The 23,522-nt window shown below is 47.4% G+C and overlaps 2 protein-coding genes and 1 long non-coding RNA gene across 3 annotated transcripts; 1 reads left to right on the forward strand and 2 right to left on the reverse strand.

The window, feature by feature from the left end:
* Positions 1 to 679: 679 nt before the first annotated feature.
* mfap2 (microfibril associated protein 2) lies at positions 680 to 5,312 on the forward strand. Its single transcript, XM_047026334.1, has 9 exons — positions 680 to 804; positions 2,589 to 2,655; positions 2,799 to 2,846; positions 3,379 to 3,402; positions 3,599 to 3,664; positions 3,807 to 3,842; positions 3,954 to 4,041; positions 4,143 to 4,216; positions 4,359 to 5,312. Exons 2-9 carry the CDS (start codon positions 2,625 to 2,627, stop codon positions 4,460 to 4,462), a joined length of 471 nt encoding a protein of 156 aa, XP_046882290.1. The 5' UTR covers positions 680 to 804; positions 2,589 to 2,624; the 3' UTR covers positions 4,463 to 5,312.
* A 211-nt stretch (positions 5,313 to 5,523) lies between these two features.
* On the reverse strand, positions 5,524 to 21,299 carry LOC124471415 (rootletin-like). Its single transcript, XM_047025894.1, has 36 exons — positions 21,217 to 21,299; positions 20,950 to 21,092; positions 19,803 to 19,991; positions 19,458 to 19,541; positions 19,282 to 19,382; positions 18,897 to 19,062; positions 18,675 to 18,781; positions 18,360 to 18,587; positions 18,036 to 18,126; positions 17,864 to 17,950; positions 17,541 to 17,750; positions 17,081 to 17,280; positions 16,665 to 16,847; positions 16,339 to 16,483; positions 16,108 to 16,254; positions 15,768 to 15,998; positions 15,388 to 15,581; positions 15,139 to 15,266; positions 14,773 to 14,942; positions 14,409 to 14,588; positions 14,046 to 14,180; positions 13,766 to 13,909; positions 13,375 to 13,613; positions 13,025 to 13,184; positions 12,481 to 12,648; positions 11,881 to 12,316; positions 11,608 to 11,765; positions 11,279 to 11,399; positions 11,041 to 11,204; positions 9,859 to 10,074; positions 9,517 to 9,741; positions 9,287 to 9,436; positions 8,750 to 8,950; positions 8,479 to 8,610; positions 6,791 to 6,964; positions 5,524 to 6,262 (listed from the first exon to the last, which is right to left on the reverse strand). The coding sequence occupies exons 2-36, from the start codon at positions 21,082 to 21,084 to the stop codon at positions 6,176 to 6,178; spliced, it is 5,886 nt and encodes a 1,961-aa protein (XP_046881850.1). The 5' UTR covers positions 21,085 to 21,092; positions 21,217 to 21,299; the 3' UTR covers positions 5,524 to 6,175.
* Positions 21,300 to 21,523: 224 nt separating this feature from the next.
* On the reverse strand, positions 21,524 to 23,486 carry LOC124471416. Its single transcript, XR_006956541.1, has 3 exons — positions 23,400 to 23,486; positions 21,782 to 22,100; positions 21,524 to 21,639 (listed from the first exon to the last, which is right to left on the reverse strand). It is a non-coding gene; the product is annotated as an uncharacterized LOC124471416 (long non-coding RNA).
* Positions 23,487 to 23,522: the final 36 nt, after the last annotated feature.

The raw sequence follows: 23,522 nt of genomic DNA on the forward strand, positions 1-23,522 counted from the left end.
AGGTGGGAGAGAATGTTTAATAACTGAGAATGTGGCGGTTAAATAACATGTTCTTAATGAAAAGTGTTGGGGACAGATTTGCCGTAAAAAAAAATGCACGACATGTATGCAAAATACATTACAATGAAACATTAAACCTATACCGCATTGTGTTAATGACTGTTCAGAAAATATATTGCAAGTGTACACTGCTGAGCCAAAACATGACCACACAGATTAAGAAAATAATGTTGATAATCACCAAAGAAACGTTTTGGCGACCCACCCAGCAGCAACCGGGTGTTAGACAGGTGCAATGTTTAGACCTTATCGGTACGTCCTCTAGATGTCAGTCTCTCAAAAGATTTCATCAAATATGTTGAAGGTATGACCTTAAAAAGTATAGATTGCCATTACACAGCTAAAAGAAAATTATCTATAGCAACGAGACTGTTCAGAATGGGAAAATTCATGTTTGTTCAATATTTTTATCCTAGATGCATTTGCTCAGTCAGTTAGTAAAAACGTATTTATCACGAATGCAAACGTATTTATTACGTTTTATTATAAGTACTATTCATGATTATTATTAAGGGTATTTGTAATTTACGTTGCACTGTACAAAAGTTGTGACACTTAGGTAAAGCTGCATAGTCAAGAATGCAGTCTGTGGTGGATGGGGGTCGTCGCTGGCTGGGATTCGGGGAGGGGACAAGGGAGGCGGAGTGGTACAATGTGGCGCTCGGTCTGACGGTGCAAACGTGCAAAAGACGGAGCAAACGCATGAACTTAGTGGATCGTCGGTTCAAAGTGAGGAAAAGTTAGGTAAGCGAAATTTAAAACCTATTTGATTATAATCCCATATGGTGTAAAAGTGCATACAATCAACAGACCTACTATCAGATGTTGTCTTAATAACTTTATAGATGGCTATGTAAATCAATTGTTGAGATCTGACATCCGGCTAGTAGCTATGGTATTTCACAATTAAAATACTTTTCTATAAGAAAAACAATCTAAGAATGAATGGCATTATTGTGACTGGTGTATTTCTGTTGGCACTTAAGTTTGACATGTGGTCTATTGCCAGGGGAGTTGGAGGTGGGGGACAATATGGTAATATAGTCCAGGAGGTGGAGTTATAGCCTGGGGTAATTGAAGTACAATAGAGAAGGGCTGGCCAATTTTTCATTAAAATAATGAGAGAGGGCATGCATGGTTACTTTGTGGGCAGGGAGCTTGGTAAGAGAGATTCAATGATTTATAGAAAAAAACCTTTAATTGTATCGGGATAAGAGGCAAGGCATTCTCCCTTCATTGTGTCATTGTTCCCAGTCCCCAGTGTTTTTGGTAAGGGGGGTAAGGGATGGCTGGGGGGGAAGAGAGACAAAACTGGTGGGGGCTGATGGGGAAAGTGTGTGCGGGGAGGGAAGTGGGTTTGGTGTGTGGGGGGGGGGGGGGGTAATAGCTCCCAGATGTGTGCTATGAAAACATATGGTTTCCAATAGCCACTGTGATGCACATGAGGAATGTCTGTATACACACATACAGGAGCAGGCACACTTGGTAGTATGATACATACACGCTGTGCATCGAAAACAGGCATACATGACATTTAAACTCACATGTGTATATGTACATTCACAAAAAGAAAGGCAAAAAATGAAAATGTGGTGATGGCTGGAGTAGCTCACAGTGTAGATTGTTGAGTCCAGTTTGGCAAAGAAGGAGGAGCTATTCATTATTCCACAAGGAGAGAGACCAATAACTGGTTTAAAATGTAACTTTTACTTAAAATTAGGTCATTTTATTAATGCAAAATGTTCTTGACTTTTCACAAAAAAAACAATGTTTTCAATTATTACATTGTATCTAACTTTAAAGTTCAGTTAAAAGAGTTCACAATGAGTGACCACACAGTACTAATTCAACATGGCAATAACTGCTTTGTAGAGAGACAGAGTAAGGGAGAGAGAGGGGAGGGGGAGAGGGATTCGAGGAAATTACAACAGAGAGCGTCAGAACGGAAATTAGAGATGTGGAGAAAGAAATAGAGAAAACGGAGAGAAAGAGAGCCAGAGAGAAAGACGTGTGTCTCAGTGTGTGTAAGAGTTGGGGGGGGGGGGGGGGGGCATTCAGTGGTTCTTTTGCTGGAATGCAGCCCTGACTTTTTCTACTGCAGAAGCTTAAAGTTTTCACAGTGGAACGGAGAAAAGTAGAAACCCAGAGGGATGGTTAAGGAAGACCTTTTCAACCTTTTCACTTCCTCCCCTTGACTGTTTGAGGCCGGGGGTGGGGGGGTCAGGTAAAGAGCTAGAGTTGCGGAGGAGAGGTCAAGGAGGGCAGAGAGGGAGAGAGAGAGAAGTAGGAGAAAAGATTGAGAGGGAGAGTACAGGAGGAGGGGTGAAAGATGGGCATGAGAGAGGAAGGGTAAAGGAGAGAGTTGAGGGAGGACAAAAAGAGTCCGGAGAAGTAAGGCAAGATAGAGACATACAGACAGACAGGAGTAGTGAAATCTAAGTCACTCTTGACTTGTAACCTTTACCAGCACTGTCCCACTGTAAAATGCTGACACTGTCTGTCACAAACACTAAATGGTCTCTCCTCAGTGCCAGAGTCAGTCTTCCTCCATACAGAGAGTGACCATGAGAGTCCTCCTTCTGCTTTGCATGCCAGGTGACTAAGACAACAACATACACCATTCACACAACATGGCTGCATACAGTACAGATAAACAGATCCATAGCTCCTTTCAGCACATCATGCATAAAGCCTTACAGATGTACTTTTTGCCTTATTTCTTGAATAAATATCAACAGCTCTTCTGCTAGCCCAGGTCTACATCCCCAACACCTTCCCGTTTTTGGGTGAGTTTTGTTTTGTTACAATTTATGTCTCACTGGATTCCTGTTTACACATGCACCCTAAAAATGATTGACTGTGCTAAAACAAGGCCTAATTTGTGTCTGGGAAAACAATTTGTACTGAATCAGTATCAGGTCTTCTCACTGCTGATCACCATTTCACGTCCGTGCAATGTTTGCTTTCTGCCAGGCATCTCCCTTTTGAAGATGAAAACTGTTACCGAAGTGACAGAAATGCTCAAATAAGAACTACGCTAGTGAATTAGTAATTATATCTGAACAAGTCAAGCAACTGCATCCTCTTTCATTCCCACTCTCGGTTTGAAACCATGTGGTCCCTTTTGTTTGGAGCAGAATGTTATGGGACACCCCCCACTGTGCTGCAACCAAGTCTACACCAGTGTGATGTGGTTGTTACATGCCATTTGTCATGCCTCTCTGTTTAAGTCATCACAGGCATGACTCATCAAATTATCCATGACCCCATCTAGTCAAAGAAAGTCTCATTAATATGTAGTGTTATCATTTTTAACAGAATATGATCCAGATTACATCCAGGGTAAGGACCCCTTAAAAAAACATCACTTCTTTTATCGTACTAAAAACTATATTTTCGTTGGCTAACTTCTTTTTCTATTAGGGGATTTCAGGTAATCAATTTACTGTCTAATGGATTCTTTTCATCTCTTTTTGTCTCTCTCCTCTGTTGATCCTCTCTACATACCTTCCTTGTCCTCCCCGTCCTATGCCCTTAGAGAATACTGACGATGTGAACCAGAGGCAGGTCCCTTTAGACCCACTGTCTGTTCCGGGACAGTCTGGTAGGCCATCTTCAACTGTTCTCCCCCACATGTGGACCTGGGGAGTTCCTCTGTACTGTAGCTTCCACTGTCACATTCACAGTGGGAGTCATTGTGAGTTGACTGCATCTTCAATTTTGTGCCATTCATTGCTGTGTTTCAGATGCTGAAACAGAGCCCACTGAGCCTGGCCCACTGGGTAAGAAAAACAAACACATTGGGAAATAGATACATACATTCTCCTGTAAATAGTAGTTGATGGATAGTTCTTGTAGCCTACTGTTGCCCTAAATTAGTTCATGTTGTCTAGATTGCAGAGAAGAGCAGTACCCCTGTACCAGACTTTACTCTGTTCACAAGCCATGTAAACAATGCCTGAACAGTCTCTGCTTCTACAGGTAAGCTACAACTAATAATAACAGACCATCAACCAGACACTGATGAGTCAATTCACTCTCATACTGTCGCAGCACTGCGTAAGACAAGTCCTCTTTTTCAGCTTGCGACGGGTGTACGTTATCAACAAAGAGGTGTGTGTGAGGACTGTGTGTGCACATGAAGAGCTGCTCAGAGGTGAGATGAATGCCCAATATCCTTGTGTCGATTTATCAACATATGAACTGAGAAAGTGTATAATTGGCACATGATAAGTAGTGGTTGCATGCTTATAGAGCCCCTTTTGTCAGCTGTCTCCTTCTCCCCTCTCTGAGTGTAGCTGACCTGTGCCGTGACCAGTTCTCCCGGTGTGGTGTAGCGGCGGTGAGTGGCCAGTGTGGCTCTATGGGAAGCAGCTGTGGGAAGAGCTGTGGTGGCTGCTAGAAGACTGAGGAGATCGACAGCATCAGCCCAGATACTGCCACATCGCCAACTGCCACTCTCTCTTCTACCCATCTTTACCATTCCCTTCTGTCCTTTCATCCTCACCCTCTTCCCTACTTGTCTCTCCCTCTTGAGTTAAAACTCAGTGTTCCACATCTCTTTCTAAAATTTGATTTGATTTCTAAACCAAAGAGGCCCTGTTTGTTCCTTGTTCCTTTCACTTTTTCATCTATTTTTCTTTTCAGAATTATACAAATAACAAAACATCAAATTTGTAGTACATAAGCGTATGGATAGAAATATATACTCCACAGGAACGTTAATGACTTTAATTTCACTGGTGCTATTAAAACAGTATCACACTGGTGCTATGAAAAGCAGCACTGTCAGCTATTCACATGACTGCAATTTTTTTGTGCCAATTTATATTCCGTACTGTTCTTTGTTGTTGTTGGATGTTTGTATGCATTTTTTTTTACTGTACCTCTGTTGCAAAGCAGTGATGGTCTTGACCAACCTTTAGTAAGGTAAAACGTCAAATGGCAGCCACTGCACACTGACAATAAAAGTATAATCAATACTCACTCAGTAATAATCACACGTTGCCCTACTTTGAGGAATGGCGAACACTCAGAGGCATTTCAACTTCTAGAAAGTAATCTATCTGGTGAGTTCATTACAACCTTCACACAGCTATAAGACTACCTGGCAGAAAACGTGTCGTTTCACATATCAGTGTCTAGAAGTGCTCTGAAAAGGCAGCTCACAGATTCTTTGTTTCTGTACCACTGCTTTCTAACACCTCTCATTATAAAGACAAATAAAATAATTGTTTTGATTTTTTACTACAGCCGTGTGTCTCTGTGAAACATCCTGATGTTTGAATCCTGCATACGGGCTGGATTGGTGTCCTAATTCTAGGTTTCCTGGAGAAGATACTGTCACACAGATGGCTTGTAGAGCTTACATGTGAAGTTAAGTCATGGAGATCTTCAGATGTTAAATAAAAAATGACAACATTGAAGAAAGTTTTGAAGCTAGATAAATCACAGGACAAACCCTCATATGGAGGCCAAATTTATTTTAGTATGATATACAGCAGTTAAAATGTATGACCATTCCCTCATACACAATCCCTTTGCAAATGAGGTGTACTGGTTCTGGATGGTTCTGGACTATGTATTACACAGACTTTTTATAAATTATATATCCACACATTTCCATTGTAGATAAGTTTACATCAGTTTGACAGTAATACCAATGTTAGTAGCATTAGCAGTATACATCATCTAAAACATATTGTGCACACACACAGTACATAACACATGGTCTAATTTAGTCCCTTAATGTGTTATTTATGCATCAGTGTCTACCTACAAGTCCTGACAATCAATAAAATCACATTGTAGGAAATAGTGGGGACAGTAAAGTTCCTTTAAATAGTTGTTTAGTGAGTTGCCTGGTGCTGTCACTAAATCCAAAACTCTTTCTCTTTGTAAGTGGATTTGAGGGAAGAGAATTCAACCCTGGACTGGCATATCTGTGGATATCACTCCATGATTCCTGAAGCAGGCCTCGGTTCAGAGCCTGTCTGGATCTTGTGGTGTCTGAAGTTTCTCCCTGAGTAGGAGGAGAGCTGGAAAGGCATTGTTGCAATTACTGCTTCTCTAAGCATTTTTCCAGTTATTGGTCCTCAGAGATAGGGGGTGCTATTTAGTTCCCCCCAGACATTACGGAGGGGGGCAGGGAGGGCTGTCGTCGCCTCATCTCCTGCTGCAGCTGCTCCTTTAGAGTGGACACCTTGGGAAATAGGAAATGAATTAGGACGTTTGTGTCATATAAGACAAATCAGGAAGATTCCACCGAACAAACTAAAGGTCAAGTTGGAGAGTCATTCTTTCGAACTACATTTACATTTATGCATTTAGCAGACGCTTTTATCCAAAGCGACTTCCAAGAGAGAGCTTTACAAAAGAGCATAGGTCACTGATCATAACAACGAGGTAGTCCAAAACATTGCAAGTAGCCAAAACATGAAGCATACATTGTGAAAAAACTAAACAAGTGCCAAAAGGGAAGACCCATAAGAGCATGCAGTTATACAAGTTACAAATTAAAACAACATGAACCCCAAAAAGTGCAAGTCTGTACCTGTAGAAGAACAATCGACAGTAAAATATTTACCACAGGGGGTGTGTGTGTGTGGGGGGGGGGCAGCTTTTGAAGAACAGATATGAAACAGTTGTTGACCATAAAAAGCACAGATTATATATGGTCCAGAACACACTAAGAATGTTCCGTGGGCCAAACTCTCTGGCTCACACATACCTGTTCCTCCAGGCCTTTGACCCTGTGGCGGTGTACTCTCTCTCTAGCAGCCAGGGTCTTCTCAGCCTCCTTGTGGGCCAGCCTCAGCCTCTCGGCCTCACGCTGGGCCTCCTCACGCTGCCGAGCCAAGCTCTCGCTCACACTGTGGGATTGCTCCATCTCGGCCAGCTGGGCCTAGTCATGAAGCACACACACAAACAGAACGCACTCAAGTACACAGGGGGATTAAGTTCTACTTACAAATTGTTCACAGTTGTCAACCAGCTTTAACATACAATATATAAATACAGTTGCAAAATAGTTATTGAGGACCTTGCCAATAGCATGTGGGGCACCATCGGCACAAAGATGACTAGTACTACTGTTTCTATAACAAACAGTCCACCTCCTGACTGTATCCACATTGCTCAAGGTGAATATAACAGTCTCAGCTGAATACACTCTTAAAAGCTTAAACATCAGTTTACATTGTTGGTCAGTGAAGAAGTGTGTGTCGTTGGATTTATTCCATGGTTGGATGCATGATCGTATAAGTAAATGCGTACGTAACAAGATAAAAGTATTCAATGAAAACAATTTCCTGACAGTTTTGCCTCAATTGAAAATTCCAGATGTCGTCTGTTGTATATTCTTACAAAACATGTTTACACTGAAACAGCAAGAGAAACAACCAGGGCTCAGATCTAAACTTTTCTAAACTCCCTCATGTTAAACGGTCTAACTAGCAGCAGATGTACCAAGAGCCCCGAGCCCCCAGGCCCAGGCTATGGCCATTTCATAGCTGAACCCAACCCTCTTACACATGGACATCCCTGAGCTCAAACACTAATAAGACTGAGTCTTGAGGGGGGTGAAATAAATACAAAAGAATGTACACTAATCAAAAGCTACGGCACTGTCTAACCAGGGAAATTCTTTGTAACGAATGGTGACTTTCAAGCCATTGCTATCAAGCACAAACTAGCCTTGTCTGCTGAAACAGAAAACAAGCAGACACTCACCAAACAATATGTCATTTTTACAATAACCACCTCTTTCTTTTCTCAAGGCAGCCGGGTAAAAAATGCGGACTTCCAGATTCAACCAATCATTAAAAAAAATTAGTTTTGTTATGTGTGGTTTCACAGTGAAATATAAAGAGTATTTTGGGGACAAAATGGTACCACAATACTCAAAATCATTCTAGCAAACACCTGAAAATGATGACAATCCTTCTTCTCTACAGTGCCCAAGAAAGAGAACTGAGATCTAGCTGAACCTAGGTGATTAAGAAGCCCTATCCCTCACACCTCTGTAGCGTAAATCACAAAAACAGCTGAGTAAACACACTCGACAGCAACGCATTCACCACACCACACAACCCATAAACCACTAAGCCTTCCTGTTACAGGGGCTGTGTCTCTGTCCTGCAGCCTGCCTGTACCAGGGCTGTGTCTGTGTCTGTCCTGCAGCCTGCCTGTACCAGGACTGTGTCTGTGTCTGTCCTGCAGCCTGCCTGGCGCAGAGCTGTGTGTGTCTGTCCTGCAGCCTGCCTGGCACAGAGCTGTTGCTGTGTCTGTCCTTCAGCCTACCTCCAGCAGAGCTGTGTCTGTGTCTGTCCTTCAGCCTACCTCCAGCAGAGCTGTTGCTGTGTCTGTCCTTCAGCCTACCTCCAGCAGAGCTGTTGCTGTGTCTGTCCTTCAGCCTACCTCCAGCAGAGCTATCTGTCTCTGAGCGTCCTGCAGCTCCTGCTCAGTGGTGTTGAGGGATCGGTCCAGACGGCTTTTCTCTGCAGACAGACGCATGCTGCCCTCCTCTGTCTTCAGCTTCTGGCGCTCCACCTATTGAACAGAGACAGTCCCAGACACACACACAGATCTAAACAGCAGTATATTGGTCTACATTGTGTGCTAATGAAGGTGCTTACTGGCCGTGGTGTTTTCCCCGACCCGAGGCGGTGAACGTTCACTATATGCTAACCTTATCCAGTGTGCTCCTCAAGGCATTCTTGTCCTTCTCCAGACGGACAGCCTGTCTTTCTGCGTCTCTCTTCTCCGTCTCGAGCATGGCCACGGCCCTCTGGAGCCCTCGCAGTCTCTCCTCGGCTGACGCCCGCTCCGTCTGGGCGGACTGGGCACTGCGCTGGGTCTCCGCCAGACTGGCGGAGCGCAGACGCAGAGCCTGGGGGGGGGGGGGGGGGGGGGGGGGGGGGGGGGGAGACCGAGGGAGAAGACATCAGACATAGGTGAGTGAGAGGGTAGAGGTTAATCATGTATTTATCATTATAGCAGTATGCATGAGTTATTCTCTTTTAGTGCTTTATCTATGAGTGAGGTCTTTATTTGAACTCATCTGGACCAAAGCCATAAACTTGTCTTCTACAGACAGAGTTCCAGTTGGAGTCATAATCACATTGTTCACACCTGTCCAATTCCCCCCAGATCTCACAAATCCTTTAGCAGTATGGGTCACAGTCTCTTAGGCAGTCTTGACATTGAATCCACTGCTTTCCCTCACCTCTTGGGTGTGGGCCAGCTCCGCCTCCAGCTCTCCTCGTCTCAGCTCGCTCTGACTCAGATCACTCTGCAGGCTGTGCACACGCTCAGTAAGGACCGTCATGTTCCTCTTCCCTTCAGTCATGGCTGACCGCACCTCATCCAGAACCTCCTGCACACAGAGGTTCTGTCTTCATACTGAAACACAACTACGCAAAAGACTCTGTGTGCCCACTTCCATCCTCCACCTACCTGCAGCTGTCTCCTGTCCTGCTCTGCCAAGCACTGAGATTTCTGCACTGCTGCCAGGCGCCCCTGGGTGGTGCTGTGGGCTGCAGTGGCTTCCTGAAGGCTCTGGCTGAGGGTCTGGTTCTTCTCCCGGAGAGAGGTCTCTCCTTCCTGGGCTTTAGACAGGGCCTGGCTCAGTTTTTCCACCTCTCTTAGAAGCGAGGACACACGGCTCTCCCCCTCGGCCACCTGGGACATACAATTACAGTCTGGATTAAAAAAAAAACGAACTTTCCACTCACTTGACATCTTGTCATCCTGATCCTGTCCAGAGTACATCTGTGCTGCATCAGTTCTATACTGAACCTGTTTGAATAGGGAGTCGTGTCTGTCCTGGGTGGCCTGGGTCTCGGCCTCCCTATCCCCGAGGCTGAGCCTCACCCGTCCCAGCTCCCCCTCCAAGCTGCGCCTGCCCAGCTCCAACCTGGTGGCCCGGGCCTCGGCGGCCTCCAGGGCCTCCCTCAGACGCCTGCGCTCAGCCTCCAGGCGCACCTCACAGGCACGCTGCTTACTCAGCTGGTCCTGGAGGGTGAGAGGTGGAGGGCAGGAGAGGAGATAGAAGACAGGATGTAGAGAGAGAAACGGGACAGCATAAGTAAGGGCATAGGTTGAGATGGGAGGAAGGAGATAAAGAGATAGATCTCAAAGTAAATTGTTGCAGTAATGTTTGTATGTTGTAAACTGACCCACTGACAGTCAACAAGTGGTTTGTCTAATAAAAAGGACCTCAGGAATGATCTTGAACCTCAGGCCTTAGCAGCAGACAGGCAAACACAGACAGTCCACACGTACATTCTCAAAGAGACCAGACTGATAGAAAACACAAATGGAGACAGCTGGCTTGAAACTTATACCTCGCTCTCACTGTCCCCTTTGTCTCTCCTTTTTGCTTCTCCTGACTCCCTTCCAAATGTGATTTTTTTTAATCCTCATAAATCCTTCTACATGGCCAACTCTTTGTTTTAGTTGTCTTTTCTGTTTCTTCTTATTCTACAAACCTTTGTTCTTGTTCCTTCCTTCCCCTCGTCCAGCTATCCTCCTTGTGCCCATGCTCCCTCTGCTGTCTGCTATGCAAACTGTCTCTGAAGGTAGCCTGAAGACTGGCATTAGGAGACTGGACATATGGAGTGTTGCTTTGCCAGGACATATGACATGGAAACAACAAATTGTTTCGGTGGCATCTGTTGTTGTGACAATCCCCAGCAGCTTTGTCACTCCCCCATGAGGTCACACTCAGTGTCAGCATATGGTAATGTTGGCACATCCCTCTTCAGTACAGAGCAGGAGAGTCTGTGGTATGTCTGTGGTATGGTAGGTGTGTCAGTCACTGTGCCTCGTCAGATGTAATGTGTTTGTCTGTAACTGAGTGTCTGTCTGTACCTGACTGTCTGTCTGTACCTGACTGTCTGTCTGTACCCGAGTGTCTGTCTGTACCCGAGTGTCTGTCTGTACCTGACTGTCTGTCTGTACCTGACTGTCTGTCTGTACCTGAGTGTGTTTCTTCTCAGTGTCAGTGGCTTGCAGGGATCTCTCCAGCTCCTTGACTCGGTCAGCCAGAGCCCTCCTCTCCCTGTCGCCCCTCCGTACAGCGTCCTCCTGCTGCTGCAGCATGGCCTGGGTGGAGCTCAGACGGCCGTCCACGCCGCGCTTACCTGGGAACAGTCATGACCGCTAGATTGCAGATGGCAGTTTGTGTGTGTGTGTTGTGCATGTGCACACTGCTCACCCTCCTGACACTCCTGGAGGGAGTTGTGGATCTGAACCAGACGGTTCTGAGCTGCTTCTCGCTCCACTGTCACCTCCTCGATTTCCCGCTGTAGCGCCCCCAGCTGGCAGCGAGTGTCATCCTGCAAAACAGCAACACAATGCATGGATGACCTGGAAACAGATTCCAGAGAACTACATGTGGATAATAGAGGGGTATACGTCAATAGATTGTCGTATGTTTCATCATGTGTTATGGGGATAAACCGGACATACAGAATATCCATGAGATGATATGACATGTTATTTGTCTGGCTGGGCCCTGCGACGTGCCCTGCGACGTGCTGTTACCCTGTCTCTCTGTGCATCACGCAACTCCTGGAGGAAGTCTCGGAGGCCACAACGCAAGGTCTCCGGGTCCAACTCTGGCAAAGGCATGGGGGTGTCCCCCTTCTCCGGAGAGAGAGGTCTCAAACCCAGGGCATTGTCAGGGGTACTGCCCCGGAAATCTGCCACAAACAGGAAAAGGACTCGAGTCTTCTTGACGGATATAGCATGTGTGTGAATGGTTGTGTGTTTAGTATGACGAATATTTCCCATTGTGCCCTTTTGTATCCCCCTCACCTTTGGGAGGTGTCAATGAGCTCCGCATGGGTGAGAGGCTACGGTGACGGGCCATGCTGCTGGGAGACGGCGAGCTACCTCCCGGACTCCTACCCCTGCCACCACCTGTGCTGCCCCTGCCACCAGCCCCTATGCCCAGCGTGCGGGTCAACGCCGACTGCAGGCTGCCCAGCCTGAACTCCAGCTCCCTGCGGCCGGCCTCGGCCCGGGCCAGCTCTGCCTCGGTGGCTGCCAGGCGGCCCTGGGCCTCGCTGAGCTGCAGGCTGGCCTGGGCCGCTGAGTCCTGGGCTGTCTGGGCCCGCAGGGACAGGTTCCTGGCCTCGTCCTGCAGCTTCTTCTCACATCCACGAGCTTCCTGCAGCTGGGCGGTGAGCTCCCTCTCACAGCCCCGCCAGCCTGACTCTGAGTCTGCCAGGCACCGCTGGAGGACAGACAGCTGAGGGCAGGAGAGGAGAGGATGAAGACAGGTTGAGAGGTTGGTCAAGATACTCATGTTTATAAAGTGCGGACCACTTTCGTATTAATACTTGGCTCCATCTGCTCTGCCTTATCATTTCTTCCCCCATTCGAACCTCCAACCATCCATTCCTCTATCCTTACCTCCTTCTTGATGCAGTTCCTGACTGTGTCTGCTTCAGTCAGCTTCTGCTTGAGAGAAAAGATGTCCCTCCCTCTCTCCTCCTCTCTCTGTTCCTCCAGGGAGAGGCGGGTCTGCAGCTCTGCCACCTCCCTCCCCTTCTGCTCCTTCTCTCCATCCAACACCTTCACCTGAAGGAGGGAGGGAGGGGCCTTTAGAAACCCTCATAGGCCATGTTTAATTGAGGAAGTGGTCATGTCCCCACTTGATTACATCCAGCATAAAGCTTGACAAGATACTAGCTAAGGTATGGGGAGTCAGGTGGTTGAGCGGTTAGGGAATCAGGCTAGTAATCTGAAGGTTGCCAGTTCGATTCCCGGCCGAGTCAAATGACGTTGTGTCCCTGGGCAAGGCACTTCACCCAACTTGCCTCGGGGGAATGTCCCTGTACTTACTGTAAGTCGCTCTGGATAAGAGCGTCTGCTAAATGACTAAATGACTAAATGTCTAAATGTAAATGTATGTTGCTAGCAAGTGGCCAGTGTTGTCCTGGTGGTGCTGACGGACCTGTCTGCGGAGCTCCTGCAGCTCTCTGCGGGCCTCCAGGCGGGACTTCTCCACCTCCCTCAGGCAGCTGCGCAGCTCCAACACCTCCCTCTGAGTCGCTGCCAGGCTCTCCTCCAGCACGGCCACACGCTGCTCTTTCTCCTCACACTGACGCTTCACACTGGCACACACACAAAACACACACACACAGTCTTCTAATTCGTACACAGACAGCTGCCACATAGTATGAATTTGAAATGCACGATCAAGTTTTCAATGTAATCATCAATCCAGCAACATTAATTTCCATCTATACATCTCAAGGCAGGCTTGTACACTGCTGGAATCAGATAGGTGTTGCCATATTCTACCTGATTCTCTCCATTTCAGCACTTCTCAATGTCTCCCTCAGCTGTCTGTTTGATTGGCTGAGAGTATCCTTTTCTTTGGTGACATCATCGAGGGTGCGATGTAACTCCATCCCATCCCTTCTGTAGCCCTCCCCGGTGTCCCGTGTTTGGTTGAGACGCCTCTCCATCTCCAGCATGTCCCTCCGCAACTGGTCACGACTCTCCTCACTGGCTGTTAGGGAGGCTCTGCACTCCTCCAACTGGACGGCAGGGAGGGGGAAGTGTGGTAAACTACCAGGTGATTTCACACATCAAATCGTATTTTTTGATATGTCCTTGCATGTACAAGAAATGGATCTCTTATAGAATTTGCTCCCTCATCGCTAGCTCTCGGCCTCCGACCCTGCCTCACCTCTTTGAGGGCGGCGTCAGAGCGTGTCTGCAGGTCTGTGCAGCTCTCCTGCAGCCTGTGCAGGTCTCGCTCATGCAGGCTGGCTGCATCCTCCAGCTGGGAGCGAAGTTCCAGTAACTCCCCGGTCAGAGCTCCCACTGTGGCCTGAAGAAGGAGTAAGAAGGATCAGGGGAGTAAAAGGGGGAAATGTTCAATCTAAGTGGCACAAAATATTAGTGTACTGTAGAATGGGTCTGAATGAATGAGTAACCATCGAACAGAACTCAGTGCTCTTATTCACCCTCTCCAGGTCTTTGTAGTGGGCTGACTCTCTGGCCAGTCTCTCCACCTCCAGCCCAACAGTGGCCAGCTCAGCCTGCAGGGTGCACAGTTTCTCAGACAGACCTGCCTTCTCAGCCTCCTTTAGGGACAGCGCCTAAGACAGGAAGACAGAAGTCCTTTAGAAACAGCTGGTAGAAGAGCCAGGGAAGGTCTCAGGGTGCAGCGGAGCAGGTTTCAACCCACACAGCAGGAACAGGTACACAGGGGATTCTGGGCCACACCATGTTCATATTCTTATCTGTTCTTCCTTGTATTGGCCTATTTCCAGTCCCACACCTCTAGCAGGACCTCTAGCATGGAGCCTGAGAGTCAGGTCGCTCACCTGTTGCTTCTCTGTCTCGGCCTGGAGAAGACTCTGGTCTCTGTCGTGCTGCACACTCCGGACCTCCTCCCTCAGCTCCTCTCCCTCTCTCTCCGCTCTGAGAAGCTGCTCCTCTGCCTCCTGCCTCAACCTCCTCAGCACTGCCTCCTGTTCGCTCACCAGACTGCAGCGGAGGGACTCCTATATACAAACATAAACGTGATACTCAGTCATTAGAGTCAATACTGGAACAGAACCAGACAGAGGGGATTTATGTCCCACAAATCCTTGAACCTGAACCCTATACACTACTGAGATGAATAGCAACCGATATGGTAGCTAGCATGAGAGTGGGGTAGAGTGGGGTAGCTGTGGCCTTTCTCACCTTCTCAGCGGCCAGTTTCTCCAGTTCCTCCTGGTGGTCAGATATGGCATTGCGCAAGTTCTGCTGGGCCTCCAGCTGAGTGATGCTGAGGGCCTGAGCGAGAGCCTCTCTCTCCCTCTCACTGCGGGCTAACGCGTTCTCTCCCTCCGAACGCACCCGCCGCAGCTCAGCTGCACAGTCACCGGGGACAGAGACCGTTACACCACAGCGTAGCAGCATAGCAATAAACCCTCAATCAACCACTCTCGAAACTCCATTTCTGTCCAACTTCACGTTAAGTTAATCCATCACAGCTCATGAAACATGTTCAAATTGATGGCTAGATTCAATTGTTTTCATGTTTTCCTTCCCAGATGTGTGTTTTACCGGTGGAGCTCTCAGTGCGGAGCCTGAAGGTCTGGTTCTCACTCTCCAGCTGCTCCCTTCGAGACTCCAGCTGAACCAGCTGCTGCTGCACCTCAAACAGGCTGGTCTCCAGCGCCTCCCGCTCAGACCTGTCCGGAGACGGGAACACAGGTTAACGACCGACGCACACTCACATACACACACCCACAAATGTCTGGAAACATTCACGCTCAAGTATACACACACACACACACACACACAGAGTCTGACCTGAATGCAGCTAGTTCCTCTGTCAGAATGGCATTCTCTCTCTCCGATGCAGTCAGCTGAACGACTAGCCCCGCCTTCTCTCTGGTCAGCTCCGCCCGCCCCCGCCCCACCTCCTCCAAGGCTACTCCCTGCCGTTGCTCCTCGCCACGAGCAAGGCCCAGCTCAGCGCTGAGGGAGCTCACCTCCCCACACAGCTGTCAGTCAGGGGGTCAGAGGTCAGCAGGGAGAGAAAGGGGGATGCAGTACAGTAGTGTGTCATTCAGAACTACTAGTACAACCATTGCTGATCAAATGAATTAATATTCCTGGTAAGCACTTGTAGATGGAGACATGGTATTGAGATGAAGCGACAGGTCAGTAGTGTAAGGACGCATGCCTACCTGAGTGACTTTGTCCTGAAGCTTGACTCTTTCAGCCCTGAGGGTCTGCAGCTCAGCCTCTATCCCCACCCTGCTCATCTCAGTGTCCTGCAGCGACTGGTAAAGAGAGAGACGGGCCGAGTCCAGCTCTAGTCGGTCCTGCTCCAATCGGACCAGCTCATCTCTAATTGTCAGCTTCTCTTGCTCTGCCTCCCGTTTCTGAGCACACAGATGAGCCTTCTCCTCCTCCAGCTGATCAAATACAACGAGAAGCCAGACTTACACCCACACTCCAAGGCCTAGTAAACTCAACACATACCAACACAGCCACACACACAGAGAGCTGCTGCTGGTGTCTCACCTGGCTGATGATTGTGTTGAGGTCAGTCTTGTCCTGGGCCAGGCCCTCGTTCATGCTGCCCATCTTGGACAGAGAGTCCCTGAGGGCGGCCTCCTCGGACCGGAGTTTGTTGACCAGCAGCGAGAGCTCTGCATTACTGCTCTCAGCCTGGAAGAGAGAGGGGGGGGACAGGCTTAAAATACAGGATGGATAATAGAAGCCGCCTAGTAGAAGTGCGTGTGTTTTTCTAACCCGAGCCAGAGCCTCTGTAAGCTGGGTCCTTTCTCCCTCCAGAAGCTGCTTCTCCACCTCCCCCTGCTGGTGAGTCTCCCTCACTGAGGACAGCTCCCCGCGCTGGGCCGAGGCACGGCACTCACTCTGCTCCCACTGCTTCTGACTGGGATGGGGAGAGTGGAAGATCACTGAAGAGGCTTTTCCACACCGTTATACTCCATCATCTTCCGCTCTTTAACCCACGGAAGCTCTGGAACCTTCTTCTCAAACCCTTTCATTTGATCCCTCTCTTTACTCTTCCTTACCCTCTCTACTCCCCCTCTTCCCACAGCTCCTCTACTCACACTCGCTCTGCCTCCGCCTTGGCTCGGTCTCGCTCCTGGCTGATGGCTTGCTTCTCCTCCTTCTCACGGTCTCTCTCTCTCAGGGCCGAGGTCACAGACAGTTGGAGTCTCTCACAGTCCATCTGGAGGGCCTGAGCCTGGCTCTGGGCTGCCTGAGCTGCCCTCTCCACACTGGCCCTCTCACTGCCACAGGAAGAACAGGAGGACGCAATTAGGAGGTAAATGGGTTGTCAGAGATGTAAGAAATCATTAACTACGGTAAGTGTTTGTGTGTCAGGTCAAACATTATTAGAACCAGTACTCCGTCTCCACTAATATTGAGTACAAGGGTTCTCCAAGTTGAATTCTAACCAGGAAACCCCCATGGATCAATCAGCAACCAGCCCGCCTAATTCAGCCCTGCATGGTTTACCTACCTGGCAAGGGCATCTCTGTCCTGTTTCAGCCTGTCCCTCTCCCTCTGCATGGTGTCCTTCTCTCTCTGGGCAGCGTCCCTCTCTCCCTGCAGGGCCTGGCTGCGCTGCTCCACCTCTCGCCTGGACGACTCGGCCTCAGTCAGCTGCCTGCGTAGCTGCTGCACCGAGGACTGAGCACTCGTCAGGCGCCCGCGCAGATCCTGCACAACACACCATGCCAAATGGACACAACTGTGGAAAAAGACCTCGTACATCTTTGTCACAATGCCCCTATAATGCACCTGGGGAAAGGAGACGTGCACGACAGGTTGTTGCGGTGAATATGACTGATGGATATTATTGCACTGCAGGTGTATTCCTATGGAAATGTGCACCAAAGTACCGTATACACAGTATATATCAGTCAGTGTTTGACAGAAGACAGACTTAAATCCAGTTTTGTACTGAGAGGATCCATTACCTGCAGTTGGAGCTGTCTGCTGCTCACTGCCGAGCGCAGAGCGGACAGGCTAGCCTCTGGGAGGGGCACCCACCAGGTACGTGATGGGGAGGAGGATCGCCGTGGAGATGAGGAGCGATGTGGGGAGGAGCCTCGGAGTAGGGCCAACATGGGGGCTCCGCTGCTGTCCTGATCTGCTTCTGAGGATGAGTCTCCGTCTGACAGGACGGACTGGGGAGAGGTTGTTGGGAATGGATTTACTCATGTGAGTGTGTGTCTGCATGTGTGTGTGTGTGTGTGTGTGTGTCTGCATGTGTGTGTGTGTGTGTGTGTGCTATTTCTACCTGGGCAATATCCCTCAGTGTGTCCAGCAGAGTCTCTGTGTGAGTTCTCATCACTTGCAGGTCAGATTCATCATTGCCACTCTGCTCCTGTAACACAGTGAGACCCAACACAAAGTCAGATGTCGAGGGTCTTGAGGACATATCCTGTCTGGGTCAGCGGCCAGAGGCTCACCTCCAGCCTCCTGGTCAGAGTGACCAAGTCTCTGTCTTTATCCTCCAGTTGTCCTTTCATCCTCTCTGCCTCCCGCACCGCATCTGAAAACCTGATGACACATACGAAATTAAAACACACAACGACAAACCAAAAAGCACCTTGTGTCGACCATTTCGTTGAACACTGTTAGTGCTACGAAATGGAAATGAGTAACTATTAAGTGGAAATTAGTAACTAAGAGCATCTGCTAAATGACTAAATGTAACTATCAAGAATAAAGTGCACCCAAAACTAACAGACAGACGAGACTGAGAGACCCATAAACCCTCCTCCCTTGCTGACCTGGCGTTAAGCTCCGCCCTCTCTGAGTCTGTTCTGGTCTGCAGGCTCATCATCTCCGCCACGCGTTCTCTCAGCTGCAGCTCCAGCTGCGCCCGCAGCGCCGTCTCACGCTCCAGCGTCAGAGCAGCCCCACCCTCCCGGCTTCGCAGCGAGGCGTTGAGGCCAGTGCATGCCGACTGTGCCGACTGAGACGTCCTCGCCAGCTCATTACGCATGTCGGACAGGTCCCTGAGGGGCCACAGCAAAGTGCACACGTTACAAAAAGTCTACGTCAGAGTGTAAGTAGCATGTGTCGCGTAACAGTGTTGCTCAAACCTCTCTGTGGCACTCTTCAGCTCACACACATGCCTTCGGAAGCCCACCACCTGTCGCCATAGTGACAGTAGCCTACTGTGCTCAGTGCTGAAATAACTATGAAAAGACTGAAAGTGACAGAGACTCATGGTCAGGTATAACAAGGAGACAGGTATGATGGTTAAATAGCTTTTTATTGATGTATTTATTGGACGAACTCCTCTTGTTAATCAAATTCCCCACCTCTTCCTCTCTCCTCCAATCGGACTCCCTCTGCTCCAGCTCCTCCCTGGCTTTGGTCCAATCAACAGTGAGCCTGCGAAGGTCTTGGCTGAGCGCCTCATTGGCCAACCCTGCCTGCTCCAGCTGCTCTCTCAACATGGCATTCACCGCTGAAAGACTGCTGCTTCTGAAGAGGCAATGTCACGTCTTATAACAAACTAAGAGAATAGAGGGCTATTTAATGACCCAGACAACCTTTCAATGCTCTTGGTTCTACAGGTCAAACAAGTTCTCCTAGCAATGATGTCAATAAACCAGACCATGGTAACCTGTCCATGTACAGTAAAATGTATTTTGTTTTAATTGCATCTGATATTCTTTGCACCAATTTGGCTTAAATACTTGCCTTTGCTGTTCCTCTTCCAATCGGATAAGAGCATTTTCCAGGTCGCTTCCTGGATCATCTTCTCCTCCATGGCGATTGTTGCTTGACAAATCACAGCGTCCCTAAGTGGAGGTCAATCCATTGTTAATTCAAATTTCAGTAGCACTGTAGTTGTATGTTGATGGAGCAACACTCACACTTAGTCTGTGCTGCTCGAGCTCTGAGGACCTCTCCAACAGTGTCTGCTCAAGATCCCCACATCTCTTCTTGTACTGCAACACCTGAGACCAGCAGACAGAAGAGTGCTTACAATGAACATTTTACAATGACAAGAAAAATGGGAATAACTAAAGGCCAACTTTGAAGCTTTATGAAGCTTTTGTTCCATAATGAGGCCCATACATCAAGTTCTTCACATAATGATCAGAGATTCAACAGGGTAAACTTGTAGTCAACAGACCAACCGGTCCACAAGCTCAACAAGTAAAGCCTCCATCAACAAGGGGAACCAGGCTGAATAGAAGATGAGGTCTTCCGGGTACCTTGGCCTGAAGTTTCTGCACAAGCTGAGCCTGCCTCTGCTGCCCCTCCTGGTAAGCGGTGAGCTTGCGCTTGTAGGCCGCCTGCTCCTCGTCCAGACGTCTGCGCAGGTCCACGTTCTGCTGGGCAAGGCTGCGAGACTCAGGGGAATCCTGCTCCTCACCTGTCTCCAGACGTAGAGTCTGTTCCAGCTGCGCTCAGGGCACAGTGCAGAGAGTTTATTAGTGAGAAATAACCAACTAACACTCACTTGAGTATTACAAATCATTCATGGAGAATACATGCAAGGACAAGAGCCAAGACAATCCATTACATTATTGTTGAATACTGTAGGTGCTGCCAATGGCCATGTTTCAAAAACAGTTAACAGGTACATGTTTAAGAGCCCTCTTTCTGATTGTCAAGCATTGTTAAGGGCATCTCCATGGCAAAATCAAGAAAAGAACATTACTATGTCACAAGGTAGGCTCTGTCTGTAGCCCAGAAAGCAGTACATGTAAATTTCTAATTTACATATGCCAAAAACTTTACAAAGAGTTATTTTATAAAATGTATACTTTAAACTAGAATACTGCATTTTGAGTTCCTTAATGTAATGAATCTGCATTTTAAATAGATTATGATTTATACGGATTCATCAAAAATAAATGTTTGTCAGATAGTTTTGGTGTCATAAGCACAGCTGTTCTGTTTGCAGTAGCTTACAGCTTTGTATACCCTCCCAGACCCCCACTTCTCTCTACCGAGGCCCCTGTTTACAATCACTATGGGTGACAAACGCCATAGCAACATGCCACTCCAGACCCTGTAACCAGGGAGACAGACAAATCTCACCCTGGACAGACAAAGGAAATACTAAAAGGGAAATAAGGAAAATAGTGCCTTGCTTTTCACTATATACACTCATCAAATATTTATTTGAAAGTCGTGTGGTTTATTGCAACTCCAACCATTACACCTTAAGCATAAAGATTCCAGACCACAATGGTTGCTAAACTATTAAACAGCTATGAGCCAGCTTATTTCCGTACTCATACCTTTCCATTCACATTCATGTTATTTCCCATTTGTCCCGTTAACCCATGTCTTTCTCCACACAGTTAGTACTGTCAATTGTCCCATCTTTTCCTGCCTGTGTTTATCTCTCACCCTCTCACTGATGGCACTGTACTTGATGGCCAGCTCATCTCGGTCTGCCCTGCTGTGGGCTAGCAGGTCCTCCAGCCTTCCCAGCTCACCCTGCAACACTCGGTTCTCCTCCTGGAGGGACATGACTGAGGACATGGCCCCTGCTGCTGCAACAGGGAGGAAAAAAGAAAGATGGACACTGACACGCTCACATAAACACTCGTATTCAGACCGTCTTATTCTAAGACGAGTAGCTAACCAACAGCGCAAAGATGGCTGAACACTCACAGTTATCGTTGAGGTTTTTGGTGACAATTTCTCGGACCCGTGCAGGTAGACACGTGGGTGGGCCGTCTGGGGAGGAGCCTCGAACTGTCAGCCTCTTCTCTTCAGACAGGACACTCTCCTCCAGCCTCTGAGACAAAGAGAGAGAAAGAGAGAAATAGAAGAATATGATAACAGCTGTTACGGACACTTGAATGCTGAAGCACTGTTTCATAAAGCACAGCAATCTTTCTCAAGTTAGAAATATAGTATAGTATAGTATAGTATATGTGGACATGTATGCCTCTAACTTTTTTTTGTTGCACAAACCCAGCTAGGTGCTGGGGCTGTATTTGCTGCCAGGAGACCAGGTGGTGTCTCAGCAGTCACCCATGACACTATTTTGAACAGTGTGGAACCCTCATTTCACACTCACAGCAAACACACCTATACACAAGTCAAAAGACACAACATCCCTAAATCAGTGTTTAGGAACCCATTATGCTTCTTTTTAGAAGAATAAACACACATATAACTGAAGACAAGCGGGTATTACTACTTCATTTTGTAGAGACACCAACATCATCACCTGTATGACAGATTCCAATTTGGAATCCTCGGTGGAATTCTCTGTGGCGCTCATTGAAAATTCAGCTGAGAGGGACGCGATGCCAAACTCCACGTTCCTTCCTTGCACGGGTAGCGTTCAGAAATTGGATTAACCGTCGGTTGAAATAGCAATTAAAAAGGCACAAACGTTACCCGGTTTCAAAAGCATTTGATAAAATAAAAAAACAGGATTCCACGTTATAGAAATTTATGGTCCAGTTGTTGATAGTTTGGGCGAATATATCTTATCTTCCGCAGTTTATTAACTGCGCGTCTTGCTCGGTCCCTTCTCTCCTGGACTGTCAAGGCAGAGATTGAGGACAAGGAGGATTAGCAGATTTACCCCCCACTCTCCTCCTTCGCTCCCTCCCTCCTTCCCTTTCACTCTCGCTGTGCTTACTTTCACTGTGCATTCTTTTACTTTGGATTTAATTGGATGGTTAGAACCCGTAGCACAGTGATTTACACGTAGGTAGTCTAGGCTTTAGGCTTGAAATGGGGAATATAGCCCAATGAAAGGGTAAGGTTTTTGTTCATTTAAGATTTCAGAAGTATTACTTTCTCATGTGCATGTAACTAAGCAGATAGGCTACATAAAGGACTGGGATTCACATAATTCAGGAGTAATTCTAAATTTGCATCACTTCATTTAACTTTATGCTATAACCCATAAAGTCCATGTCCCTGTCACACCTATATTTGAAAAGTATGTATATCAAAAAAGTATGTTGAAAAGTATGTCGGCCTACAATACCCTTGACAATAATTAGGCCTACTGACTAGAATTTGCTCAGATCTTTTACAAGGCAATTTGAGTGTCCATCTCAACCACCCTTAACCAACCACTTCAATGCTGAAACCAAAGGTTTCCATGGTAACATAAATGCAAAAGGAGAGGTAGCCTATGTCAATTGCAGATTTTCATGAAACCCAGTTCACCGTCGACACAGGTTTAACAGATTTTGCCGTTTTTTACCAATTCAGATTGCCGATGTAGGCTACAGTCACAATTAATCATTGTAGCCTCGGCCCTATAGGTTACATTATTTGCCACTATAAAGGACCATCTCATTGTCTGACATGAAACGATGCATGGAAGGGATTGATTAATGGTTTACTGCAAAGTGGCAATAGCCACAATGAGACCTCAACCACTGACGCCCAGTCAACCATCCCTCAAAAAGTTTGAAACATTGTTGCAGGGCGGGGTGATGAGCGGCAACAAGTAAACTGAGACAGATTGAACAAAAGCATAAATGAACGTGTCGATGGCCTACAACTTCAGACTTTTCCCTTTTAAAAGGCTTTAACGTTTATCTTTATAGCCACTGCTGCTTTTGTGCACTTCTGTAGCCACATAGCTACAGACGTGACGGTAGCACACTTCAACAGCCGGCCCATAATTGTCAAAAGATGACAAAAAAACATCCAAGCAACGTTGTTGATTTTGATAGATCCCACGCCGATGGAAAACAGCAAAAGGAAAAGGAATTAGCACTGAGATTTCTACTGTGATTTGAAGGATGGTAGGTTGCGCACTTCCTTCGAACTCTCAGAGAATCGTTTTTACACATCATAGCCTTTACACAGAATCTCACCTCAAATAAATGCAGACTTGCATTTGCGCCAGTTCCATCATGTCTATTCTGTAATAATAACGACGGCTGGTGCTGCTGGTTCAAAATGTTTTCAGAAAAAAGTGCCTTGCAAGGCGCAACCGT

This window comes from Hypomesus transpacificus, chromosome 9 (genome assembly GCF_021917145.1).
Source record: "Hypomesus transpacificus isolate Combined female chromosome 9, fHypTra1, whole genome shotgun sequence".
In the NCBI taxonomy this organism is placed as follows: domain Eukaryota; kingdom Metazoa; phylum Chordata; class Actinopteri; order Osmeriformes; family Osmeridae; genus Hypomesus; species Hypomesus transpacificus.